At 36.0% G+C, this 25,258-nt stretch overlaps 1 protein-coding gene across 1 annotated transcript in view; it reads right to left on the reverse strand.

Moving 5' to 3' along the window:
* The window catches only part of LOC129757960 (alpha-tocopherol transfer protein-like), a 36,238-nt gene that overhangs the window by 8,392 nt on the left and 2,588 nt on the right, over positions 1–25,258 (reverse strand). Inside the window, exon 2 of the mRNA XM_055755372.1 lies at positions 1,213–1,492. Coding sequence (XP_055611347.1) covers positions 1,213–1,487 — 275 coding nt within the window. The 5' untranslated portion in view covers positions 1,488–1,492. The remainder of the gene's footprint in view (positions 1–1,212; positions 1,493–25,258) is intronic.

Below are 25,258 nucleotides of genomic sequence, written 5' to 3' on the forward strand. Positions count from 1 at the left end.
ACTTTACGATTTCTCCGATCTTATGTAACCATCATGTAATTTCATGTGATTTTAAGTGTTAATAATCGATACTTTGAGCGCTTTCAGACATCTTCAAATCAAGTTTAATTGAGCTGAAATTTTACATTGATCACTGTTCTCACCCAATGAAGAAAATGTGCATACAGGCTTCTTTGGATTTTGGCAACACGCACGAACATTTTGCGTTGCGAAATCGAACTGTGCTTAAAATGAACGGATTTATCGTCGAATTTGTTTACTTGTTACTAAAAACAAACCATAGTTATATTGGTGTTATGTGTTATAATAAACCATAGTGAAAAACAAACAGTTACACTGACATCACTACTGGTGCCTATCGTGGTATTGCAAGACTACTTTAGCTTCGTTCAATGGTTGGTAAAAATCAGTTTCAAATGGTTTTCGTCAACGGGTAGATGTTCAACGAGTCAATGTTTTGGTCGAAACTAGTCAGGTCGTTGTTCAATGGAGCAAGTAGAAACTAGTCGAAACCAATCTAGCTCGGCAGCAGGATTCGTATCGACCTGGTAGAAATCGGTAGAAGTCAATTGGAAAGAGAAAGGTGATCAACTGTCAATCCATTTCTACTTGTTTCGTTTCGCACGTTTCGACTAGACTTCATTGAACAGACATTTTGCATGCAATATCTTGCTATGAACCAGCAGTGATGCCAGTTGAATTGATTGTTTTCCAATTCCAAAAAACTCCCTATTCAACAGCTTTAACTTTTTCCGCCTAATGAGATGCGAAGCTACAGTCTTCGATCAATTTGTTCAGGAAAAAAATTGCTTCAAAGAATTAGAAATTGATACCAAACGAATCCAAAATGCATAAAACGTCAAAATCAGGCGTTTTCTCGAAAAACAATTTTTTGGTAAAAAATAGCCTTTAAGATTTCAAGGATAACCTAAGGGAGGTCAAAGAAAATCCGGAAAATATTTATGTTTATTTAGATGAAAAATGACTTAAAAATGCATGAAACCCGAAAATTTTTTGTTGGCCCAAATCGACTTTCTGGGACAGGTCGTTTTTCAGAAAACCGACTGTGTTTAAATTTTAATTTCAAGAGAGTTTTCAGGAGATACAACTAATGTGTACGATTTTCAATTTTTTTTTTTTTTGCTTAAAAAATAATTTTGTTCCACCAGAATGAGCTTATCGTTGGCGAATTAAACCAAACACTAAACTTACTGATGCTGAAAACAATGTCGTATCTTTGCATCAAATGGATCTCTGTTGTTGAACAGCTCCGGAGCAGATTTCTTGACTTCGTAGTAGATTTTCAAAACTTTTCGTGCGTCTTCTACTTTTTTGTTGCACGCATCGTAGAAGCAAGCCAGTAGTTTATCGGTGATTTCGAACGGAACTCCTTCGACAGCCGGGGTCCTCAGGGCTTTTAGCTCATCCTTGTTGATTCCTTCTCGCTTAAGGGCCTCTTCCAGATCAAAATCAAAATCGTGTGCCATTGTTGCTGAAATGATAAAACATAAAAGGTATAGCATTAATAGTGACAATTTTTTTAAACGTTCGTCAGTCGCGTTTCGGGTGCCGTGTCGAACGGTCGAGTATTTTTTCCGCTTCTATTCATACCAATCGAGTGTCGATTTGTTTTCTCCCGTTTCTAGTTGATATACGTGGATTGTTCAAAATGTGTTGTTTGATTTAGCTTGAAAGTGTTTTTACTGTTTTTAATGGGCAAATGGCAATAGTAATTCGGAAGTTTATGCGCAGCAATAGTTAAAAGTTTAAATAAGAATCATATGGAATCGCTTCGAAACTCGTGTCAAAGTGATAAGCCAAGTGAATATTTTTGTGGCCTTTTCTTGGGATTGTTTGATTTGGTGATTTAAGTGATGAAGGTTACGTGGGAGAAGTGTAACCTAACGAGGGATTTCGATTATTCAAAACGAAACAAGTTTGAACGTGCTTGGACATGTTTCGATCGAAGTAGGCGGTGTTACCGTTTGTGTCAAACCCGGTGAGGAAGTTCCTTTTTGTTTCTCTTTTCTTTTGTACATTGAACGACGATTGTGCTTTCGTCATTCAGAATGGAAATTATTCATCTAAATATATTAAAACTTAAAAATATCATCAATTCCAAAAAAATCAATTCAATATTATAACGGTACCTTTAAAACGATTTTTTTTATTTCATTAATATTCAAGAGTCCTGATTGTGAACATTTGAAATGTGTTCAAATTGATTGGTTCATTGACTCCGGAGATAGTCCGGAGATAGTAGTAGAAATAATATTTTAGGAAGTTAATTTTTCAAAACTGCCATGTCTGTGTGAGGAGAAAAAGACTAGGGGAGATGGGGGCATAATGGCCACCTTAAGGAAAACGCTTATTTAACCATAGAAAATAGCTATAATATGTAGGATACATTATTGTTTCGTGTTCAGACACTTGAAAAGCCTTTTCCCTAACGGGCTGAAACGTGAAAAACTAGATGAAAACGTTAAAAAATGCATTTTAAAAATTTTTGCCAAAAACTGAAAACCAGCCACTGTAGAGGCATAATGAGAACCCCCCTGAGGCAGTATGAGCACCATTAATCAGAGCAAGATGTGCGTTTTCTGTCGGGGAATCTAGCAGCGAATTCAACTCGATGAAGTCAGGTTTGTCGTAGATTCATCAAACAAAGCAATAACAAAATAATCTTGGTCTGTTTGTAGAATACAAACAATTCACGCACGCTCATACATTATGGGCTTTGTTTGGAGGATGATGCTACTAGCCGTAAAACGTAACAATAAAAAAAGCGATCATGAATTGTAAATGGAAAAAAATCACCTCGAACAGAAATCGAACTCTAGTCTTTTGATTACCTCTCCGATGAAAACTAGTCAAGGTGTGGCTCTATAAATCAATTTTAATTCGCTGCTAGATTCAACGGCAGAAAATGCTCATTATGCCTCGATAACATGCTGCTCTATATGCCCCTAGTCAACAAATTTAAGTAAAAACGTGTTTTAAAATTGATTCAAGTGAAAAATCAAAAATGTTTTGATGCTGAAAATTGAGAAACAATGTGTAGATCATGTTGCAGTGCGTACATTTCAGATCAAGCTGATTTAAAGGTCATAAAAGCTTATTTGGTGGTGCTCAAAAATTATAATATTTTCGTCACTTGAGAACCTTGCTGGTTATTATTTGATATTTCTGTATAGATGAAAAGGACATTTCTTTTTTGGTGAAAAATTAATTCTATAGGTAGTACGAAACAAGTCCTCATGAAAATTTGTTTAAGAAAATACGTACTTATGTAGAAAAATGGAGTGCTCATTATGCCCTGGGTGCTCGTTATGCCCTCATCTCCCATACTTTAAATCAAGCACAGATAAATTTTCATAAATTTCATTCCAATATTGCCTCAACTGCTTTTAATGTTTTCGATTTCAGCTTCATGAAAAAATAACAATTACACCAAACCAATGAACGTTTTAGATATTTACTCTTACTACTTATTCATTGTTTAATTCATACGAATATATTAATCTAGCAATATTCCATTTCTTATCAGAGAAACGAATACGTGTGACAAATATTGTTTTTATAAGTAATCAAATATATGAGTACGTTAAAAATAAAAATTTCAGGTTAAAAAACGCTTTCATTAAAAGTTATGAAGACAATTTTTGAAAAAAAATTCTTTCTGTAGCTTTTTCACCGTAAAAATAAACGTATCAACACATAAAAGTTTTAAAAATTTAGCATTCTATTACTCTAAAGTTACACTTTTTTACAGACGCCTTAAATTTTTACTAATTATGACTAATTGATGTTATTTTTTTCCAAATAAAAGTAAAATAATGTGAACGCTAGATAAAAAACGATCTTTCATAATACTAGATTTCGATCTCTTTTTTGTAAATGTTTTGTTAGTCCAAAGACGTTCATATTGAGTCTACACATATCACAAATAACGGTTATGCCTACACATTTTTCAGTTGGTTCAGAAGATTTAATTATTTAAAACCATTGTTCATTTTTATTTAGTATGCATACCAAAACAGCTCTGAAGCAACACTAAAGGCTAGTGTAACTGTGAGATAGTGAGACGATAAATAGTTGTCTTCACTGCTCCGTCCCGTATCCTTTTGAATAAAATAATTATAACAGTAATATTTGTCCTTTTGGTTATTCATTTGATTATATTATATATCATATCATATATTTTCAAAATATTCCCTATATCATATTATTCCTTGCATTTCCAGATACAAATAATATTAGAAGAAATGCATCTGGGGATAACCTGAAAAAAATATTGCAAGCGGCACGGGTAGCCGGCCATTGTAGGTTTTTGAGGGTTGGATGCCTTCCTTCGACGAACCATCGGACCGTGGAAGCCCTAGAAGAAATTCGAAGGCCAAGCCACACAGACATAGGCAGGACCTTGCTACCGATGGGGGAACCATACATACATACATACATACATACAATTTTTTTAAACGTTCGTAGTGTTTCTTATAATACAAATTGTTTCGAGTATTTAAGATAAAAGGTATACATGGTTTATAGTAGGTCTGATGCAAGACAAAACTAGAGACATAATTTTCTTATCCTCGCTGATTGGGATGACCTATGCCAACAAATACTATGTACAAACAATATGTAATTTATTTTGCTTGACACGTCAAACGCCTTTGTCGACAGATACATTGATTGTATAAGGCTTATTGTATGCTCAGTACATTAGGATATCAAAAATTACATTCGTTGTCACCACAATATCAAATGATACGTGTAAACGTTGTTCGGCATACCAATTCATACCTTAAAAGTGAGAAAGGTCTCAACAAGCATTTACCTAAGGAGGATTCGAAGTAGTATTAGACTCGGAGTGTAGAAAAACAAACGCTAATTATTCTAACGACTGCCGCTGGTGGCGCAAAACGATGATGGTAAATAGCAAAAATAATTATGTAAATTTTATTTGTACCCAAGGGAGGTGGAAATTCATTCGATAAGCCACAGACCAATTGACCTTTTCTGCCCGTGTTGGGGAAGAAAATAATCCCTGGGATATGTTAATTTCTGGAACTACAAAAGCAGCGAGCGTTGAGAATGATTACTATGAACGATTAATATTGATTGAATTTTTGACTGTGAACTTATGAAAGTGATTCGTCTCCCCAAATGGCAAGAAAAAGTGAATAACCTCCTTATGATTGAATCACAACAAATATTGCGTGGTGCCTGAGAGTTGGAAAAGCAGATCACCTAAAGTTTGTTTACTCCATTGATTCGAGGTGGGATGTTTTCTCAATAAATGCAGCATGTGAACGGGTTTCTTTACTAGTAGGTCGTTCGACAGATTTTGTTTCTTAGATAAATGTTTTTTTTCAGTTCTTCTATTTGTTGCGGCTAAACTCACAAATGAGTTTTGGATAATTTTTTTTTATTTCGTGAAGATGAATTGATTTCTTTTTCTTGTTTTCAACATAGTTCGTTGTAAATTATCAAAACTTCAACTTTTGGGTAGTTTTAACAGGCACTAATGCAGAATATTTAGCCTTGGAAAGAATAAACCAACCGGTTTAAAATCCCTGAAATAAGAGTAACTTATTATCCCTGATTGATTTAGAAGCACGTTATAAATTGTTGATTTATCTCGTAACCAAATAATTTTCCATGCCATAGTTGGTTCCATTTGTTGGCTTCGTTTGCATAAATTGAGAACTTATGCTAACAAAATTGTATTGGGCACACCTCCCGCCTCCTATCTACCTTTTCACTGGAAGGAGGATGGTGTGTTAAATAATCATTGAATCATACCAAAATGATTTTCCATGTCCAATTTGTAAAAGAAAACTGTATACAAACCCTCCTCTTCCCTTCCTATATTCCCAATCCTATCCTCCTTCTGCAAGATAGGAATTGTTTCACATAGAAATATTTCTCGTATTGAAACCAATGGTCCGAAAATCAATCAAAACAAACACTCAGGATGCGTTTCCTGTTGGAAACATTCCGATTGTATAATGGGATAGCGCCTCTCGCTACTGCTTCGCCTGGCTGGTATGCAATCTCGATCAGCGCTCCTATCAGCTATGCAAACCGAGTCGCATTATTCAGAATCATCGGTTCAGCAAACATCGCATATCGGAGATGAGTGAGATACAAACTGATCCATTCTGAATGTAGCTCACTCAGTATCTGCCTGAATTATATGAAATTCAAAATTATTTTTTGCAGGACGAGAAAAATCAAACAGTTGTGCGGGACACCATAAATTCTCAGTAGTTTTAACGTGACGTACGACATTTTAATAAGAGAACTTGTAAAAATTGAAAAACACGGCGAAAGTGAACATCTTTCCCTCACAAACACAACTGCAATTTGATTTTGATCATACTGATGTTAAAAAACGTTATAACAACAAATAAATTTATTAATTTGCTTTATATCAAATCAAACAAAATACGCTAATGATCGGCTTCATGTATCATTCACTCACTGCCTGATCCATTCACTCCTGATCGAAGACCAACAAGATTCGCCATATGCATTGCGCATTGGTGATATTCCAATTTGATGATGGTGCTGCACTGTTTTGACAGCAAGCATCGTGCGAGGTGATCTGTATTTTAGCGATGAATTGAACGATCGATGATCGGGTAGGTCCAGTAGCAATCAATAACGAAACCCGACCGCTGTACGTTCAGGTGCGAAGTGCAATCAGAAACATTCATTGAAAATGAGTGATATTCAGAACACTGATTGAAACACCATCCCATGCCAAATTTGGTTTTATTTACAGAGTAAGTTTTTGGGCTATGCAAAAACTTGAAAGAGAGAACTTAATATTCATATAAATATTTTTCCTACTCAAATACCCTTTTAACACCAAATTTGGTTTTGCTTGCTCTAATTTTCCAGCTAGGCAAAAAAATTTATGGAAGCCCCCCTTCCCCCTTCAATTTGTCATAGAACATTTCTCGTATTCAAATACCCTCACATGCCAAATTCGATTTCACTTGCTCGATCAGATCTTCAGTTGTAAAGGAGACCGCCCCTTCCCTCCCCTTTTCCAATCCACCTCTTTGAAGGAGTGAGGAATACTAAATATTCACAGAAGCATTTCTCGTACCCAAATACCCTTCCATGACAAATTTAGTTCTATTTGCTGTAAAAGTTTTGGAGTTATGGAGTAAAAATTGTATAAAGCTCCCCTCTCCCTTTCCTTTCTCCCCACTGGAAAAAGGAAGGGGTCTCAAATAACCATAGAAACATCCGGATACCTTTACACGCCAAATTTGGCTCTATTTGCTTGATTAGTTCTCGAGTTTTGAAAAAAAAAATATTTAAGAAAGTCCCCTCCTCCCTTCCTATCTCTCCACTTAAAAAAAAGGAGGAATTACAAAGTAACATAAAATCATTCTTATTACCGAAATTCGCTCCCATGTCAAATTTGGTTCTATTTGCATGATCAGTTCTCGAGTTATGAAGACTTGTTATTATTGTTTAAAAGACCCCCTCCTCCCTTCCAGTGAGAGAGGGGGGGTCCCAAACTATTACCTGCCAAGTTTCACGTTCCACTCCCTGAGTACAGCGACTTTGCGCCAGATCAACAGCGTGGTGAACGAAAACAGTCGTATGCTGGACTTTTGCTTTGCCAACGATGGGTATCGTAAACCGACCATTTTTTTCCTGTTGGGGGAGAGAGCAGTCCACTGCGACCATTGAGTTGATCTATTGTGGTATTATCCCGCGTTATAATTTTTACTTTGCTATGCTACTTGACACCCCTGCACTATTGGTTGAAGTTTCAGTTGTTTGCCGGTAGCACTACGAGCACACACATATCAAGATAGGATCTCCAAGTGCAATCTAAGTTCCTTTGAAAAGCTCCATCCACATGCATTTGCTGCATCATCGAGGCGTACTGTTCCAAAGTATACCCGGCTAGCATTTCACTTATGCTAAAACCGTCATCTTCATCATACTATGTGTGTCAGGTTATGTCACGACCAGGGTTCGATCTCATGAACGTTGGCTTATAAGACATGGATGCTATCCTCTAGGCCACGATCTGCTACCATTGAATTAGCTCCTGCACCGCTCGTTAAAGCAGTTCCACATCATCCTGCTTCACTCGAAGTAACTAAGTTGAACGCTACTGTTGTAAATCTACCAGCCTTTTACCTCGACTAAGAACTCCAACTTCGACGACATTTCTCGCATCATGGCCACCATTGGCTGGGTATCGGAGCTCGATTGATCGGATCCTAACGCTGCTGCTGAAACCTTCTCGCATATCCTGAACTATGTCATTGATCATCACGCCAAAACGCACTACCAGAGAAAATCTACGAACTCCCTGGGTTACGACTGAATTGCGATAACTGAAAACGGAAAAAAGATGTGCGCTTCGAAGTTATAACGAACAAAAATCACCCTACACCAAGTATATATATGTATATCGGAAGCTTAACTCCGCTTATAAGAAAGCCAGCGATCGTTGTTACCAGAACTACCTTCGCCGAGTACAACGTCACCTCAAGTTCTGCCCAAAAATAGTCAGCGGAAAGAACCTGGTATTCCTACCCATATGTTTCTGGATGACATTACGGCGAACTCTGATCGTGAAATTTGTGATTTCTTTGCCTCAAAAATTTTCAAATATCTTCACTACAGTTTCCTCATCCGCAGAGCATTTGGCTAGTGCTGTCAAAAACATTTCGCCACTGGGCTATTCAATAAACGGTATTGAAATCGAGGATGCAATCATCTCAAAGGCAGCGGCGAAACTCAAGAATATCTTTTCTACGGGTCTGGACGGGACACCAGCATCATTTCTAAAAAAGTTTCATGCCTGTTTTGTTCACTCCTATTCGACTTATTTTGACAGAAATACCTTTCCCCTACTGTGGAAGGAAATTTATATGTTCCCGGTCCACTAAAAAGGTGATAGACGAGATATCAACAACAGCCTTATGTGCGATAGCCAAACTATTTGAATTGGTGGTCCTGGATCCCATTTCCTCGTTTTGTAATTATTACATTTCTAATGATCAGCACGGGTCCATGCCCAAACGCTCTACGACAAGCAACTTGCTGAGGTTCACTTCTTTTATGCATGAAAGCTTTGCTGGAAAATCTCAAACTGATGTCATATACACCGATCTGTCAGCTGCATTCGACAAAGTGAACTACGAAATTGCCATATGGAAACTTGAACGCTTGGGGTTCGGTGGTACTTTACTTGACTGGTTTCGCAGTTATTTGACTGGGCGCAAATTGACTGTTCGGAATGGAGATACCTTTTCCAAGCAGTTTTCTGCTTCCTTTGGTGTGCCACAAGGAAGCCATCTGGGACCGATTATTTTTCTAATCTATTTCAACGATGTGCTTTCCTTCCTCAACAGCCCAAAACTTTGCTATGCTGATGACCTTAAACTGTTTTACACCGTTCAGTTTTTCTCGTAAGCGGCAGCCTTTGATTGCGGAATACTATCTTGGATAACAGCCCATCGCACGCGTGGACCAAATTAACGATCTGGGCGTCATCCTCGATAAGCGACTGGAATTCAAGACACAAACAAACTACGTAGTCAACAAAGCATCCAGAAGTCTTGGTTTCATTTTTACACTAGCGTAGGACTTCAAGGACGTGTATTGCCTGAAAAGCCTATATTGCAGCATTGTTCGTTCCATCCTTGAATACGCATCTACCATCCGGTGCCCCTACTTCCAGAACGGTGCTGAACGACTCGATGCTATCCAGCGGTGCTTTTTACTGGCACATGAACTGGCAAGACCTTTTTTGCCTACCAAGCCACGAAATCGATGCTGCCTTATAGACATTGACACTCTTCAATCCCGTAGACATGCAACCCGTGCTTCTTTCGTCGTTGATTTCTTGATATCGCGAACCGACTGTCCCACGCTACTGAAAGCTAGTGTGCGACCCCGTGGTCTTAGAAATCAGGATCTTCAATTGTCTGTTCCCATTCGAATGAACAATTATGGAGCGAACAGCGCCCTTATCGGTGAAATCGTTCATCCATTTTTCCGAGCATTTTGACTTCGACGTTTTGAGGTATGATTTCCGAAGGAAAGTTATAAGTTGTGGACCCCGTAGTTAGATCTTAGTGTTTGGTTTTAATTTAATTTTAAGTCATCATTTGGATCAATATGTGATGTGTTGATCAGAAATGATTAACAAATTTAATGACATAATGGCGAAAAGTTCTGAGTTTTCCTCGCTGAGAGACATGGCCTTTTGAACATTACACTAGATTTGACGATCTTTTTTTTACCATAATCTGCTCTAGAGTGTCAATATGGCGCTATTGGAAATCTTTGCAGAATTTTATGGATAATATATTATTCCATCAAATATATTTTGCGCATAAAAAGGCATATAACATTGAAGATTGCAAACGTTTTGGGGTTACATTATCAAGTTTATGCAGGATTAACTATGAATTGGTATTTTTTTCTTCTCATTAACATCCAGTCAAATGCAAAAAAGAATACCCCTGCATTATGCGAAACTACTTAATGTGAATGACGCACAATTTAATTTTTATACTCGCATTACAGTTTAAAAACATGTGTCTGAAATCGGTAGCGTAAATCATCGAAACATGTAATGTACCCTAGTATTAACTGTCAAATGGGTTGCGTAGTGATTATTAAAATAACGCAAAGATAATCTATCTTGGCATTGTATGCTGATTAGTTGAACTAAGCTGATCTCTTTGCAGAAAATTTGTTAGAATCTGTGTTTTAAACATCTCGTTTACATATCAGTTAGAATCTTTTATTATTTTTGTTATTTTTACGTTAAACATCTAGTTACAGCAGAATAGATAAGGAACGAGTCAGACGCTTTTGTCATAAATCATTCACAGCTACATAGCTATTTCATTCAAATTGATGTTAACACAGTGAAGCTTCAGCAACCTAAATTAGGAATTGATATGATTTGAAAACCTGTCGAATGATGCGTCATTATGGTGTCCCAAAATTGCATAATGTCTAGGAATCTGGGAAGCTTGCTTATTTGTGATACAATTCTGGAAGACTTTCTATTTTTGTTTTCTAGTCTGAAATGTTGAAAAAAAAATATACAAATTTATAACAAAACAGCTCTTTGAGAAGTACGTCATGACTTTTTGTTGTTGTCCCTTACAAAAGTTCATTCTCCACACCTACTTGAAGTTGAGCCCCCAGATTCCCTGACATCAAGCAATTTTGAATCTTCCTACTATACAGGTCAGTAAATACAAATTTTCAATAATGTTCATAAAATCTGTTAGACTTATCCTAGCGTTGACTCACATCATTTGAAAGACATTTCTGATAATTTTGGTAATAACTTTACGGTGTTTGACTTTTATTTGACAAACTATAGATCGCAGGGCTAGAATTAAGTAACGAAATTCGTTACAACTATGTTTTCTAATCGTAATATGGGAGGCACCTAATAGCCCAAGCAACTAAAAGTCCCATAAAACAGGTACAAAAACGCTTACTCAGCCCCATAATTGGTATGAAGTGCGTTCTATGCAGCTCAAAATTTAAGTTCTTGTTGAAACTTTCAAGTTCTAAAACAAGTCTTAATGATCTTCTATTCAGCTTCCAGCGGCCTCTTAATTCAGCTTCCAAAAAGTCGCCAAATGAGCAAAAAATCTCTCTCTATCTCAATTGGCTCCGGTTCATATCACCTTCTCTTGATTATTTACTGTGTTCTGTACCGGTGCCGTCACGATGCCACAAGCCGGATTCTAAACTCGACAAATTGCTTAATTTCTTCTTTCCTACATTTCCTACATATATATCGCATCAAAATAATCACTCAATTACTAAATTACTTATTGAAAAAAAAACTTGCCGGCTTGGGGATTGAACCCCGACCTTCGTGGTGAGAATCAAACACGCTACCACAAGACCATGCCTAGATGTTGTTCTAACTGAAAGTAAAACTCGAAGTGGTGATTTGATTTTGAAAGCACATCAATGCACTTTTTGTGACTTACCAAATCCCGTTTTGAACACTTTTGTGCCCTTTATGTGACTTACCAAGTCCCGTTTTGAGCACTTTTGTGCCCTTTATGTGACTTGAGTCCCGTATAACGTACGTATTGATCACTTTTGCAACTTTCAAGTTCGTTAATGAGTACATATAGTTCACTCATGGGAATTGGGCAAAACAAGTCACATACAACGTACATATTAATCACTTTTGAAACTTTCAAGTTCATCAATGATTACATAAAGTTCACAAAGGGAATTGGGCAGTTAATTCTCTTTGTCAGCCAATATGTACCATTCTATGCCTTCGTTCAAGTAAATATGTGAAGTTTGGTTGCTTGGGAGATATTTCTCAAAAGTTAATGGCAATTTAAATTCTGCTCCAATTAAGATGCTGACTGTTTTTAGTTATAATTTACGTAAAATTATTGAAATATACTAAACTATTTATGGTCATTGGAAAGTTCATATGAGTGGGAAAACGAGAAGCTGCAGTTTTTTTTCCAGAATGTGCAGGCTGGTTTATCATAAAACTTTATATGTAAACCATAAATAATTACAAATACCTCACATATTCGATTAATTCTGCTGTTTCTAAGAATTAAAATATTTTTAGTGAACCAATTTATACAGTAGAAAAGCTGGTTCGCTACAATAACATGAGAGAAAAAATAATTCGAACTCATAGGATAGCGTATTTTTGTTAAGTTATGGCACATGCCATTAGACTGAGTCGATTTGGGGTCATTTTTGAATTTCTCAAACCCTGGGGTCTTAAAAGCTTCGTATTGGTCCAAAACTCATCCATGATTTTTTGCAGAATTTTTAAGTAACGTTTACATGAGTAAATTTGAACTTTAAGGATTGTATGGGAAAATTGAATATTTTGTACTGAAAAATCATCATCATTTTTGTATCTTCTGTGCAACCGAGCCAGCTGATGGTTTTTGTGCCAATTTATAAATTTCCTAAGGGAAATTTTCCGCTGAACAACTTTGTTGAAGGCCGTAACTTCGTATCTTATTAGGCTAAAAAGTTATTAGCTGTTTAACATGGGTATGTCTTTTCGCATTGATTACCATTAAATTCAATTGACATCACTGCTTAAGCCCCGTGAAGTATTGCAGGAAAAGTAGTCATGCAATTCTCGCTAGGCACCCAGCAGTGATGTCAATTGAATTTATTGTTTATCAATGCGAAAAGACATACCCCTGTTAAACAGCTAATAACTTTTTAGCCTAAAAAGATACGAAGTTACGGTCTTCGACAAAGTTGTTCAGCGGAAAATTTCCCTTAGAAAATTTATAAATTGGCACAAAAACCATCAGCTGGCTCGGTTCCACAGAAGGTACAAAAATGATGATGATTTTTCAGTACAAAATATTCAATTTTCCCATACAAACCTAAAAGTTCAAATTTACTCATGTAAACGTTACTTAAAAATTCTGCAAAAAATCATGGATGAGTTTTGGACCAATACGAAGCTTTTAAGACCCCAGGGTTTGAGAAATTCAAAAATGACCCCAAATCGACTCAGTCTAAAATGCCATCTTTCTTTTTATTTTCTTGTATCCCCTCCTTCGATTTTAACTCCTAGTACAGTATTGTTCCGATTTTGTCAGCCCCATCTTGAATTTAGGGCTGACAAAACAGGGTACCTGACAAAATCGGGAAAATTTTTTTTCTTGAAAATAATTTCAATTTTGATTTGATAACTGTCCGTTTACTTGTTATTTTGATATTTTATGTTAATACCATGATAAGGGGTGACATTGACCCCTTTTCTTTATTTTTTACCCTTCTTACAAAGAAGGGAATACAAGTCTTTTGAAAAACCAACTTTCGATCCGAGACCCGGAGGGCCAAGTGTCATATACCATTCGACTCAGTTCGTCGAGATCGGAACATGTCTGTATGTGTGTATGTATATGTGTATGTGTGCTTATGTATGTGCGTATGTGTGTGCGTATGTGTGTGTGTATGTTACAAAATAATGTCACACACGTTTCTCGATGACTGCATGACCGATTTGAGTTCTTGAGGCGTCAAATGAAAGGTCTTGCAAATAGCAAAATGGAGGACCTGATCAAGAACTCAACTCTAAGTGATTGTTTACAAACACCTTTCATACAATGGATTGTGTACATGCCATTTGAAAAACCGTTGGTGCGTAGCTGCAGGATTGATATGCAATTGCAAAACAGCTGAATTTGTTGATCACGTTTTAATTTGAAGTATGTAATGGTACTTTTTTATGGATTTACAAAAATAAATGTTTTATTTGTCCTTTATTTTTCTGAATTAAAGAAGAAAAAAAAAAGTTTCATGAAAAACAACAAATCCACGTGGTTTGTGGATAGTTCCCTAAGGGCTATTACTTCTCTCAGCCATTCAACTGATGTGGGACAAAGGGTCTAGAACGCACCTTTGAAGCTTTCCATAAAATATGCTCTTGGCTCATTTTCAACATCTGTAAATTTTCTCCTACTAAGCATCTGCTTTATCTATCCGTCATTTAATTTTCAGTCTGTAATTCTTCTATAAAAGAATTTTCGTAGTAAAAAGTTCACCGCAATGCCAATAAACTATCATATAATAACAATCAACGGTGACTATTCGTTAAAAAGTTCCCTAAGGGACTATCCATAAACCACGTAGACTCATTTTTGGTCATTTCAGACCCCCCCCCCCCCTTCCCCCCTCGTATACTTTTGTCCATATAAAATTTCGAAAATTTGTATGCAGCATAGACTTTGGCAAACCCCCCCCCCCTTCCCCCTGAAGTCTACGTGGTTTATGGATGATCCCTTAGGGCTATCCATAAACCATATGATCAAAATGTGGTCAAGTTTCAACCTCCTTCCATTCGTCATCAATGAAAACTCTTATGAACCTTCAATCACCCCAACCCTTAAAATACCAACCCTTAAGGGGACGTTCAAATATTACGTAACGCAATTTTCGAGCATTTTCAACCCCCCTTCCCCCCTACGTAACACAATCGTCTCAAAATTTCTAAGCAAAATCCACAAAGCGTAACAAACTGCTATACCCCCCCCCCCCCCCCTGAAAGCGTTACGTAATATTTGAACGGTCCCTAAAATACCGAGGAGTTAATGGATGGTCCTCTACGTGGGTCAGGACAACCCCAAAAAACATACAGTGTTAAATGACTGGGAATTTTAGTTCAAAAGCAGAAAATTTCAACTAAATTTAAAGGCTGACAAAATCGGGATAAAATGCTGACAAAATCGGGGATAGACAAAATCGGGGGTAGACAAAATCGGGAGCTGACAAAATCGGAACAATACTGTATTGAAATCGCATACTCAATTATAATGTTGCACTAAAATTTTACTCGCATAAATCTTTTCCATCTCTTTATTATTTAAGATGCTTAATGACAATAAACGCTTGCTTTGTTTAGCAATCACAGAACCCTTTTAGCGAAACCTTGTAGCTAATTTGTTTTTTTCTTGTCACTCATGTTAAACTTTAAAGTCGCTGCCTACAGAAAAAAAAACCATAACCTAGGCAGGCAAACGACCACAACAAAAACAACACCATGTTATGGATCCGTTCCGAATCCGATCCGATAGGCTAACGAACGTGACATTGACCCTCAAAACTAGTTCGATAGTGCCGAAATTCGGCGAAACCAGTCAAGCAGCAGCGAAAGGAAAAATTTACTACCGCTTCCTTTCCCGCCGCAGAGTGGAATGGGCATAAAAAATTAAAATCAATGAAACCCGCACCTTGATGACGACTGCCAAACCGATGAATGCGGGTGCTATTTGTACATATCGATTAAATAACTCTCATCACCTCAAAATGACCGAAAAGTTGGTGAAGGTAAATTTGGAATCATTTTTCAAAACGGGCTAGAATATCTTCTTAGTATAGCGAGGTAGAGTTATTTTCAAATTGACAAATTTTCGCGATAAAATCAGAGCACTATAATTTCTTCATAGTTAAGACCTTTTGATTAAGTATACTATTATTTTGCTTTATGAAGAAGTCAAAAACAGTTTTGCATCATTGTGGTTGTGGCTGATGGGACGAAATGTAATAACCCAACTTTAAGAGATTTTTTTTAAAGTTTCTCACATGTCTAGCTGGGATCGCATTACAGTTGATGGCTTTTGGGGATTAATGCTATTCTGTTGTATCTGGGAACGCGATAATAAATGTCCAATCATTTCAGCATTGAACAATTGTCGAGTTTTCGTTGGCATCAAGAATAAGTATTCAACCATAGGCAAAACAGGTTTCAGTATTTTCGCAGCTGGTAACCATTTGAATCCTCCTAAGCATTTCAACAAATAGCCAAACGAGGCTGAGGTCATGAAGAAACCTCGTCACCGTTGTTTTGAAATCGATAATAGCAAGAGAAATTCCTTACTGATTGTTTCTAAAGTTTTATTTGTGAAGGAAGTAGGCGTATGCCAAAGGGGTTTTTTCAGCTCCGAAAATTTTATATCTACTTAATAGAAATAGATAGAAAATTAAAAAATTTTAACAACTAAATACAATTTAGGTGTTGAGAGTTCTTCAGAGAAACCGTGTATGTGGAAGTTACGAGTTGAAATTGCACAAGACACTTTTGAAGAAGTTCGTGGTACAGTGAAAGTATAGAAAAATTTGGCTTGAATTCAGAAAGCCTACAAAAGGAATTTTGTGAAGGCAATTGTGAATTGGGTTCGGAGGACAAATTCAATAAATATCAACACGGAGAAGCTGTAGTCACCAAAATTCTGAAATTTACTGAAGATCACAGGAAATTTTATCGTAGGGTAGAGGCCCCTAAGACAACTGCTTAAGGAAGCTTTTTTCATTACTTCAATAGAATTGTCTTCCATGTTGGTTTAAAACTGACATTCATTCATTGAACTATATTCCTAATATTGTGTTATGAAATTATGCAGGAAATAGATCAATCCATTACGTACTTTTGAGTCAATTTATGATTTATTTTTCTCATTCAAGTTCCTCCATTGTCGTACCAGGTCCCTAATTCCGTCGTACAAGGAGACCGGAATTGTCTCAATTTATTCTACCCTTCAGAAATACATTTAAAATTTTGCGGTTGCGGTTCATGCAATTAGCATCAACTTACATCGAACGGATCAACCGCGCAGGATAATAGCAGAAGTTCTCTCGAGTAACCAGTCGCAATAAGCTATGAAACTAGGATAGCTTTATTGTAAACAGGTCTACCATTGCTTGGCTAAGAGCAAGTCCAATGGTGTTGGGAAAAAGTGGTAGGAATTTTGACGTCTGTAGCACAGATGGGAATTTTTCTATCGTGAAATATAGACCAAAAAGGTTGGCCGTCCACCGGTGTGATAGAATACGAAGGTATAAAATTGAAAGCAACCAGCGATGCCAAGAGAATTTGCTTTTCAGTAATTTTACTGACTTTTTGTATTTTGAATTCACCGTTTGAAATTTGAAATCAAATTCATTTTACTCGATCATTAACTTGAAATAGTAATGCCAATATGAAAATTTTATAATTTAGATGTATGAATAAGTATTGTTTAAGTTATAATGCATCCCAATATTAAACTGTATTCTGCAGAATTAGGAGTTTTGTATTGGAAGGCATTTGATTACACGAGTTGATAAAGTTTTTGAACTCTTTCTAAAACTTTCATTTTCAAAGTGATAATTAAGTAAGTGACAAATAAAAAGTATAGATATTTCAGACACAAGCTGAATTTTACTCCCGATACGACGCCTTACGTTTGATATAATTGACACTTGTCGAATCAACAGCGAGGGTTCCGTTTTCTAAAGATGATGGATCCATTAAAGACGGCGTTCCGAACTTGTTACCGGACATTCCGACGGAATATCTTTTTCAAATAAAAAAGCGAAACAATTTCCTACTCCCGAAAACCGCTCAAACAAAACATACAAACAGAATTTATTTATTCACCCAGCTATCTGGCATCTCTGCGCCTCAAAATGTATTCGATTGGCAAGGGCATGAAAAAAAATGGCTGTAAGTTTTAAAGAGTTCATTAACTTCATTGCAATTCGTATCAATTTATGTGATAAAAGATTTAAAAAAAAAGAAAATATCACTTTATGTTTAAATCCTGAAATTGCTCAATTTCCTCTATTTTCCCCTCAACTGAGGTTTTGAGCATAATATAGATGGCAGCACCTAAGCGTTTCATGCACGAATACTGTATTGCAACGCCTACTCTATCACTCGGTTCGGTGTTGCAAAATATCGTGTTTTTCTATCACCCTCAGCCAAAAAGTGTTATACGATACAAATTTTGCAGCGCGAAACTGTTCGAATATCAGATTTTCCCAACACCGGTGTACGGCAAATGTGTTGTGATGTGTTGTAAACCTTCGAAATTTCCAACTCCATCTCAACCAGTGAACTTGCTCTAATGCATCTGCAGGCAGCAAAGTATTATACCTTCTATTCAATTCTACCGAAATTGTATCAAACTATTCCTCCCTCATGAGGGATAGATTTGAAATTTTGCGGTTGCGGTTCATACAAATGCGATTATTTACTACGCACGGATCAACCGCGCAGGATAACTGCAAAATTCGAACGAGATCTAAGTCGCAATAAAATGGACTTGCCAAGAAATTCCAAGGTAGCGTTTTTGTAGCTAGGTATCATTGCTTGGCTAAGGCAATTGCAGGCAGCACAATATTAGACCTTACAAATTGAATCCACCCTGCAAATGTATTTTCTACCAACACACTCTCCAGCGGACTGGGCTGCCATGATCTAGGATTTGTCTGTTAAATAAGATTTTATAACATTCAAACAGAAATTTTTCACAAATTACATGGCACAAATTAACACAGTAACTGCATATATTTAAAGAACATCAACATTTTTAATAGTACAATATGTTTTCCTATACGCAATGAGACTGAATAGTAAGACATTTGAGGGGAGGCGGAATCACACTTGCGTTTTGTCAACATGTGTATTCTTATGCATGTGGGAACCCTGGCGAAGGATATCGACACAAAGCAAAGCCACGTTGGTGCGTGTAATGCGCATTAGACTGGTTCAGCTCATCTATTCAAGTTTTTTTTTTCGAGCGATAAAAGTTTTTGCAAAAATGTTTTTTTTTTCGGAAATTGACGCTTCGTTATTTTAACATTTTGTTGTTTGGGTTCAATTTCAAGATCCAAACCAGAGACTCATGAACTCTTATTTCAAAGTTTAAATGATACATTCATCCAAATTCTCTTGTCATTTTGACCTTCAACGGGATTTTTTTGCATCGTTTTTCCATGCATCGTAAAGATTTAATAAAAATCGAGGTTTTCGGTCCAGGAATTGAATTTTTTTCCTCGAGTTGATCCCCATTTAGAGAATTTCTGAAAACTGGAGAAGTTTTAGTTTTAGTTTTCAAGGATCTCTCAGTGACCATTCTGTAGAGCAAAGCGTTTGGTCGTATGTGAGATATTGCAGTTTGAATGCAAGAAGTTTAAAAAGTCTAATTTTTAAATAATTGATGTATCTCATGTTTCAAACACTTGAGAAAGGTTAAGTGTCATCAGATAATAGAACCAAAAATAATAAAATCTTAAAATATGAAATAACTTTGAAGAAACAATGTCATTGGAGTTGAACGTTAGAAATGTGAAAGTTGGAGATATTCGTGCGTGCACCCAAACGTCTATTTAATTATGCACGATACTGTTAGTAAATAATTTGTAAAACACCAACCACTAAGCTAAAAAATCCATCAATTCTTTGTTCATTTGAAACCATGCATTATAAGCAATGCTGAATACATTCCAGTAATTTTTTAATATAAATAGACTCTTTGCACTTATCTCCCAGTGCATCAAGTTCCTAGCTTTAAAATAAACAAAATTACTGTATTGTGTTGTGATTACTTGGAAATCCATTATGTTCATTCTCTATGAGTCCGACTGTGTTCAGCAAAAAATAGTAAAAATGAACCGGTCTAATTCCAATTCTTGCAAAACGGTTTCCTATTCCTGTCGCAAAATTACGACGAATTATGGGGCCCGAGCGATTCGATTTCAATCGAAAATTGACAAATTTATATAGTTCAGATTAGTTTGAAATCATTTTTCTAATTTTATTTCAACACTTTTCTGTCGAATTTTATTATTTTGATCGTTATATGCATTGACAGGAAGCGATAAAACAAAGAAACACGTTGGGGGGATCACTAAGTTCGTTTTACAATATGGCGGAGTGCGTCAATAATTCAATTCACTTCGCGATTTAAATATCAAATAAATTAAAAAATAGTTTCAAAAGTGACAAATTTGTGATGGAAAATACATTCACAAGCTTAAGTTTATCATGTGAAGTAGCCAATTAAAGTGGAAAGTGATTTTTCGGCTCTAAAACATGCATTCTTGAATTACGACGAATCAGAGGGATACGACGGAGGAGGGTACACCTACCCTAGCTGGAAAAGATTTCCAGATGGCATCAATAAAAAAAATGTATCGGCGCCAATTCTCGATAGTTTTTGGTAAGATCAATCCATTATTTTTTTTCTTACTTTAATTTCACATTTCTTACAACCTATTGTTTAGTAAAAAAATGTATTAAAAATCCTTTGTTTAGCAGGGAACTCCACGCTTTATTCCTACCCTTGAAGCCTTATCTTTCGCGTTTTTCTTCATATGGTTGGCCTGGCCGTAGTTTAATATATCATCTCTATGCCTAGCATCAAAGTTGAAATTTCCGATAGGTTTGATTGGTCCTAAGGTTTTATTTAATTTTCAACGTTCGTAAGCAACTTTTTTTTTAAATTGTGTCAAAACATTCATGATGGATTATCACGAATGTTTCTTTCAGAAAACATGACAAAATGATTTTTTACAAAAATATGGGAAAATGTCGACCATTCAAACCTTTTTATATCCGCCCACAACTTTCGTTAAAACATCTGAAATATCTTATTGCAAATAAGAGAAAGTTTGCACTAAAGAGGATTTCCAGTTGGAAATTTGTTTTTTTCTGTTCACTATTGGAAACTTTTTGTTGAACGTCGATTGATAGTAGATCGTTATTTGTTTAACGAACTTCAACATCTTGCTGCATACATGTTATGTTTTTTTTTTCAGACGCTTCATAGCTCACAAGTTGTAGCTGCAAATAAGTAGTTTCGTCATTTGGCTTGTCGGAATCTTCGATCAGTTATTACTTTGAGTTAATGGACCAGTGTCAATATTGACGAACGTCAAATCCGGTTCAAATTTGCCGTGTCACAAAAGTGTCGTTTTCGTTCAACTTTGCGGCATTAATAATTCAAGGTTACAAACAGTTTCTTTCATTTGTAGGTGTGTTTTGGCTGTCATGTTAAATAAATGTAAACTATTCGACGACGGTTCTCTGTCTTTGAGAGTGCATACATATTTTGTTTTTGATTTAGTTTGAGCTTTTTATAGTAGTTACATTATGTATCACTTGATTGATGCACATCAATATTTTATGTAGGTAATTGTTTGAGTTTTAGTAAATCAACTTCACACTCCTTTTCAATCGTCTTCTACACTAAGATTAATTTTCGGTATGTTCCTTACGGAGTGTTATATAGTGTGAAATGTTACATATTTTATGTTTCGAATAGCTTTGGTTATAGAGTGCAAATGGAGTATAAATAATTTAAATATGAATTCAATGCTCCATAAAGACATTTGAATAGTATCTTCCTAATAGACGTCAACCATAAGATAACCTTAAAAACATGTTTGTTGTCTAGAGAATCGAAATGCTTTGAATTTTTTTGCAAAATTTCAAATGGCCAAAATCAATGTTGAACACTATCGAAAATGACAACTAAACAAGTATAATCACCCCTTCACTGATCAAGAAGTACGCAATTGCAGTAATCAGTTTGAAACGTGTGAGTTGATTAGGATTGAAATATTCACGTTCACTTTTTCTTCTGATAGCGGAGGAGCCAGTTACTGGGATTTAGGTTGGCGCGCAGGTGTTAACTGTTACTGAACTGGAATAAGTGATATTTTTCGATGTTTGAAGTTTAAAATTACGATTTCCAAAACAAGTGCTTGAGTACCTCTCTACGTCATTTACCATAACAGTGTATCGAATAATTAGCTCGCTTCCTGAAATTCGCAATAATTTAGTTGATTTTATAATTTGTTCGATATTTTCAAATTAAAAAACAAAAAGATAAACATTTTTTTTTTTTGGTAAATCTTCAAATAAACAGAAAAACAGTACTAATTTTAACGTATGATTTCTCAATATGCTGCTATTCAAGTGCCAGTTAAAATAAGGAAAAAGTTTAGAAAAGATACTGAAAATTTATGATTGTACATGTCGGAATAAAACAAAATCATTTTAAAAGTGACATAAAATTCGAAGGCTCAAAAGAATGGTTCAGAATAACCCGATGCAATTGTTTACAGTGTCCGCGATTCGACGAAAGTAAATGGTACCAAATTTGGCATAGGAAGTATTTGGGTACGTTAAATATAATAATTATTATTTAAGAACCCACTTTCTATCCAGTAGGGAAATAGGAAGGGGGAATGGGTATTACAGTTTTGTACATAACACGAAAACTATTCAATCAGATGTAATTTGGCATCAGATGATATGGCCGGTATTAGAGCAGACCGAACTGAATGCCAATTTGAAAAAGAAAATGAGTTATCTATTGCAGCATATGCGAAACATGATAAATTATCTGTCCAATGAACTAATCTGTCCAATGTCGTCACGAGTTTATATCTGATAAATTAAATGAGTTTAAAGTTTTTAGCCACGGGAACGTTTTTTCCGTGGCTAAAAACTTTATGTTTCGGATTGTAAGCATTTGTTAAAATTTCGCTTCGCCAGACTGAACCGAATCCCTTGAGTTTTGTTTTCCAATTTACTCAAGGGGATGTTAAAATTTGTAACATTTAACGATAAAAGATACTCTATTTTATTGCTTACTGTCGTTCAGAACGCAACCGGTAAGTAACCATCAAAGATATTCCGGATTTCAAATGAGCGAATTATTGTGTAATTAGGAATCGATCAGTATAGCCTCGACGGCTTTATAAGAGTCTAAATGTGATGGTTAAATGATTGAATGAGATATCTTATAAAATAGTATCAGTTGGTAGGGCTGTGAACTTTGAACTCGATTTTCTCGAAATCAAGTTTATGGCGTTCAGTTCGGTCTGGTCGAATCCCGACCATATAAGGGTAAAAGAAACGTTTTAATTAATATTTGGCACCCCTTCCTCCTACCAGTGGAGAGATCGATTGAAGGGAGGTGGGTTTTCAAACAAATTGAACCAAATTTGGCATGGGAGGGTTTTAGGGTACGGTGAATGGAGTTTTTCGTACCCATCCCCCTTCCTGTGGGGTAGAAAGAGGGAGGAGAGCTCCTTCACAATTTCAACATAACTCGAAAACTATTCAAGCAAATGGAATCAAATTTAGGATTGGAGGGTATCTGAATGCGATAAATAGTTCTATGACTATTCCATACAATTTATATTGCCTCCCTAGAGAACAAATCTACACAGCAAAAATTATTTCCTGTAAAATAACGCAAATGTCCTGTAACAAAAAGGAGCAGGACATTTACCGTAAATTTACAGGTCGAAAACATGATTACGTGACATTTAATTTTTAGTGTACAACTTTTCTTCAGGACATTTGCTGTAATAATAAATGAATCTTCGTTAACTTTCGAGGAAAACTATTTAAAATCACAGGTTTTGTCAATACAGGTGATTTATTTTAAAGGTTGCAGTTTCAGTGACACGTAATAGTCAAAATTTTTTTCTGTGTAGCAAATAGAACCGAATTTCGCATGGAAGAGTATTCGAGAACAAAACTATTCAATCTATTGATATTTGCTACCACTGCCTCCTTCCAATGGGTAAATAAGAATAGGGAAGGGGTGCTTTTTCGATTTTTTGCATAACTTGATATTAATCTAGCAAATGATAAAAAATGGCATGGGAGAGCATGTGAGATATGGTTAGATGATTATTTGAAACTTTTCCATTTTCCGAAGTACGAGATATGTTTTTATGATTGTTATATTCCGCCCTTCCGGGAGGATAGGGGATCGAAGGAAGTTGTACCATATAATTTTGTTGTATCGCATAAGAATTTATCAATCAATAGAACCAAATTTTATATCAGAAGGGTTTTGCACGAAAAAATTGATATAATTATTACAAACGCCTACCCCCTTCATGTAATGGGGGTTGGGAAGAGTAAAAGAGGATGGGGCTCCCATACATTTTTTTTTGTATGTATGTAGATAATCCACCATGGGTGCACGGATTCACCGCAGTTTCGCCAACGCATGCGCTAACTTGCATCCTTTAGATTTTTAGTTCGGCCTATCTTCAATGCAAATCATCACATACCCGACACCATGGCTTCGTGTGAACTGACATGAAATGAAAATGTTTCGTGTAGGTGTATGTCTTATTTGTAGAACGAGCAAACTGTTTCGCAGCCGTATAAAATTCATAACATATTTAGAGTTAAGAATCTACGACAGGTATTCCGCATCCGTGTAGATACCTGCCCAGCTGGCAACTTTTTGTACGTTCTTATATTATATATTCAATCAGGGGCTCCCATACAATTTTTTTGGTATATAAATTGACCACTTATCAGTCAAAAGGGCCCAGCTCTTATAAGAAAAGTTATTTGCGTACGGGTTTGCGTAATTTGAAAACTTCCCTTTTTCAGGGCGGGGTCGGAAAAGACACAAGTTTTTTTTCCCATAATTTATTTGGCATAACTCGAAAACTTATCAAACAAATTGTGCCAAATGATACACGTGACGATATTTAGATACTAACAATGTTTCTATGGTAGTTTGTGAGTCCTCCCCACTTTGGAAGACGGAAAGGGTGGAGAATCCAAACCAATTAAACATACATTTTAAAATAATAAAAGTACTCATAATACTTATAAAAGACAGTAAACATTTCAGATAATGGAAAACAAGTTTAAAACTCAAGTTTCACTATGCAAGATGAACTGATCTCTGTATTGCAATTGGAAACTCCAGAATCAGTACTCATTTAAAAATGCTGAAAATGATTTATAATAATGTTAAAGAAAAAACGAAATTTGAATCTTTTTTACGAATTTCATTTGTTGTGAGAAGGTGTAGCCAAGGAAAGTTGGGTCCTCTGAATAGAAGGTCAATTCAGAAAAAAAACGATTAATATCTTCTGAGTAAAAACTGCTAACATTGGCCTTAGAATCCTA

This window comes from Uranotaenia lowii, chromosome 3 (assembly GCF_029784155.1).
Source record: "Uranotaenia lowii strain MFRU-FL chromosome 3, ASM2978415v1, whole genome shotgun sequence".
Taxonomy (NCBI): Eukaryota; Metazoa; Arthropoda; class Insecta; order Diptera; family Culicidae; genus Uranotaenia; species Uranotaenia lowii.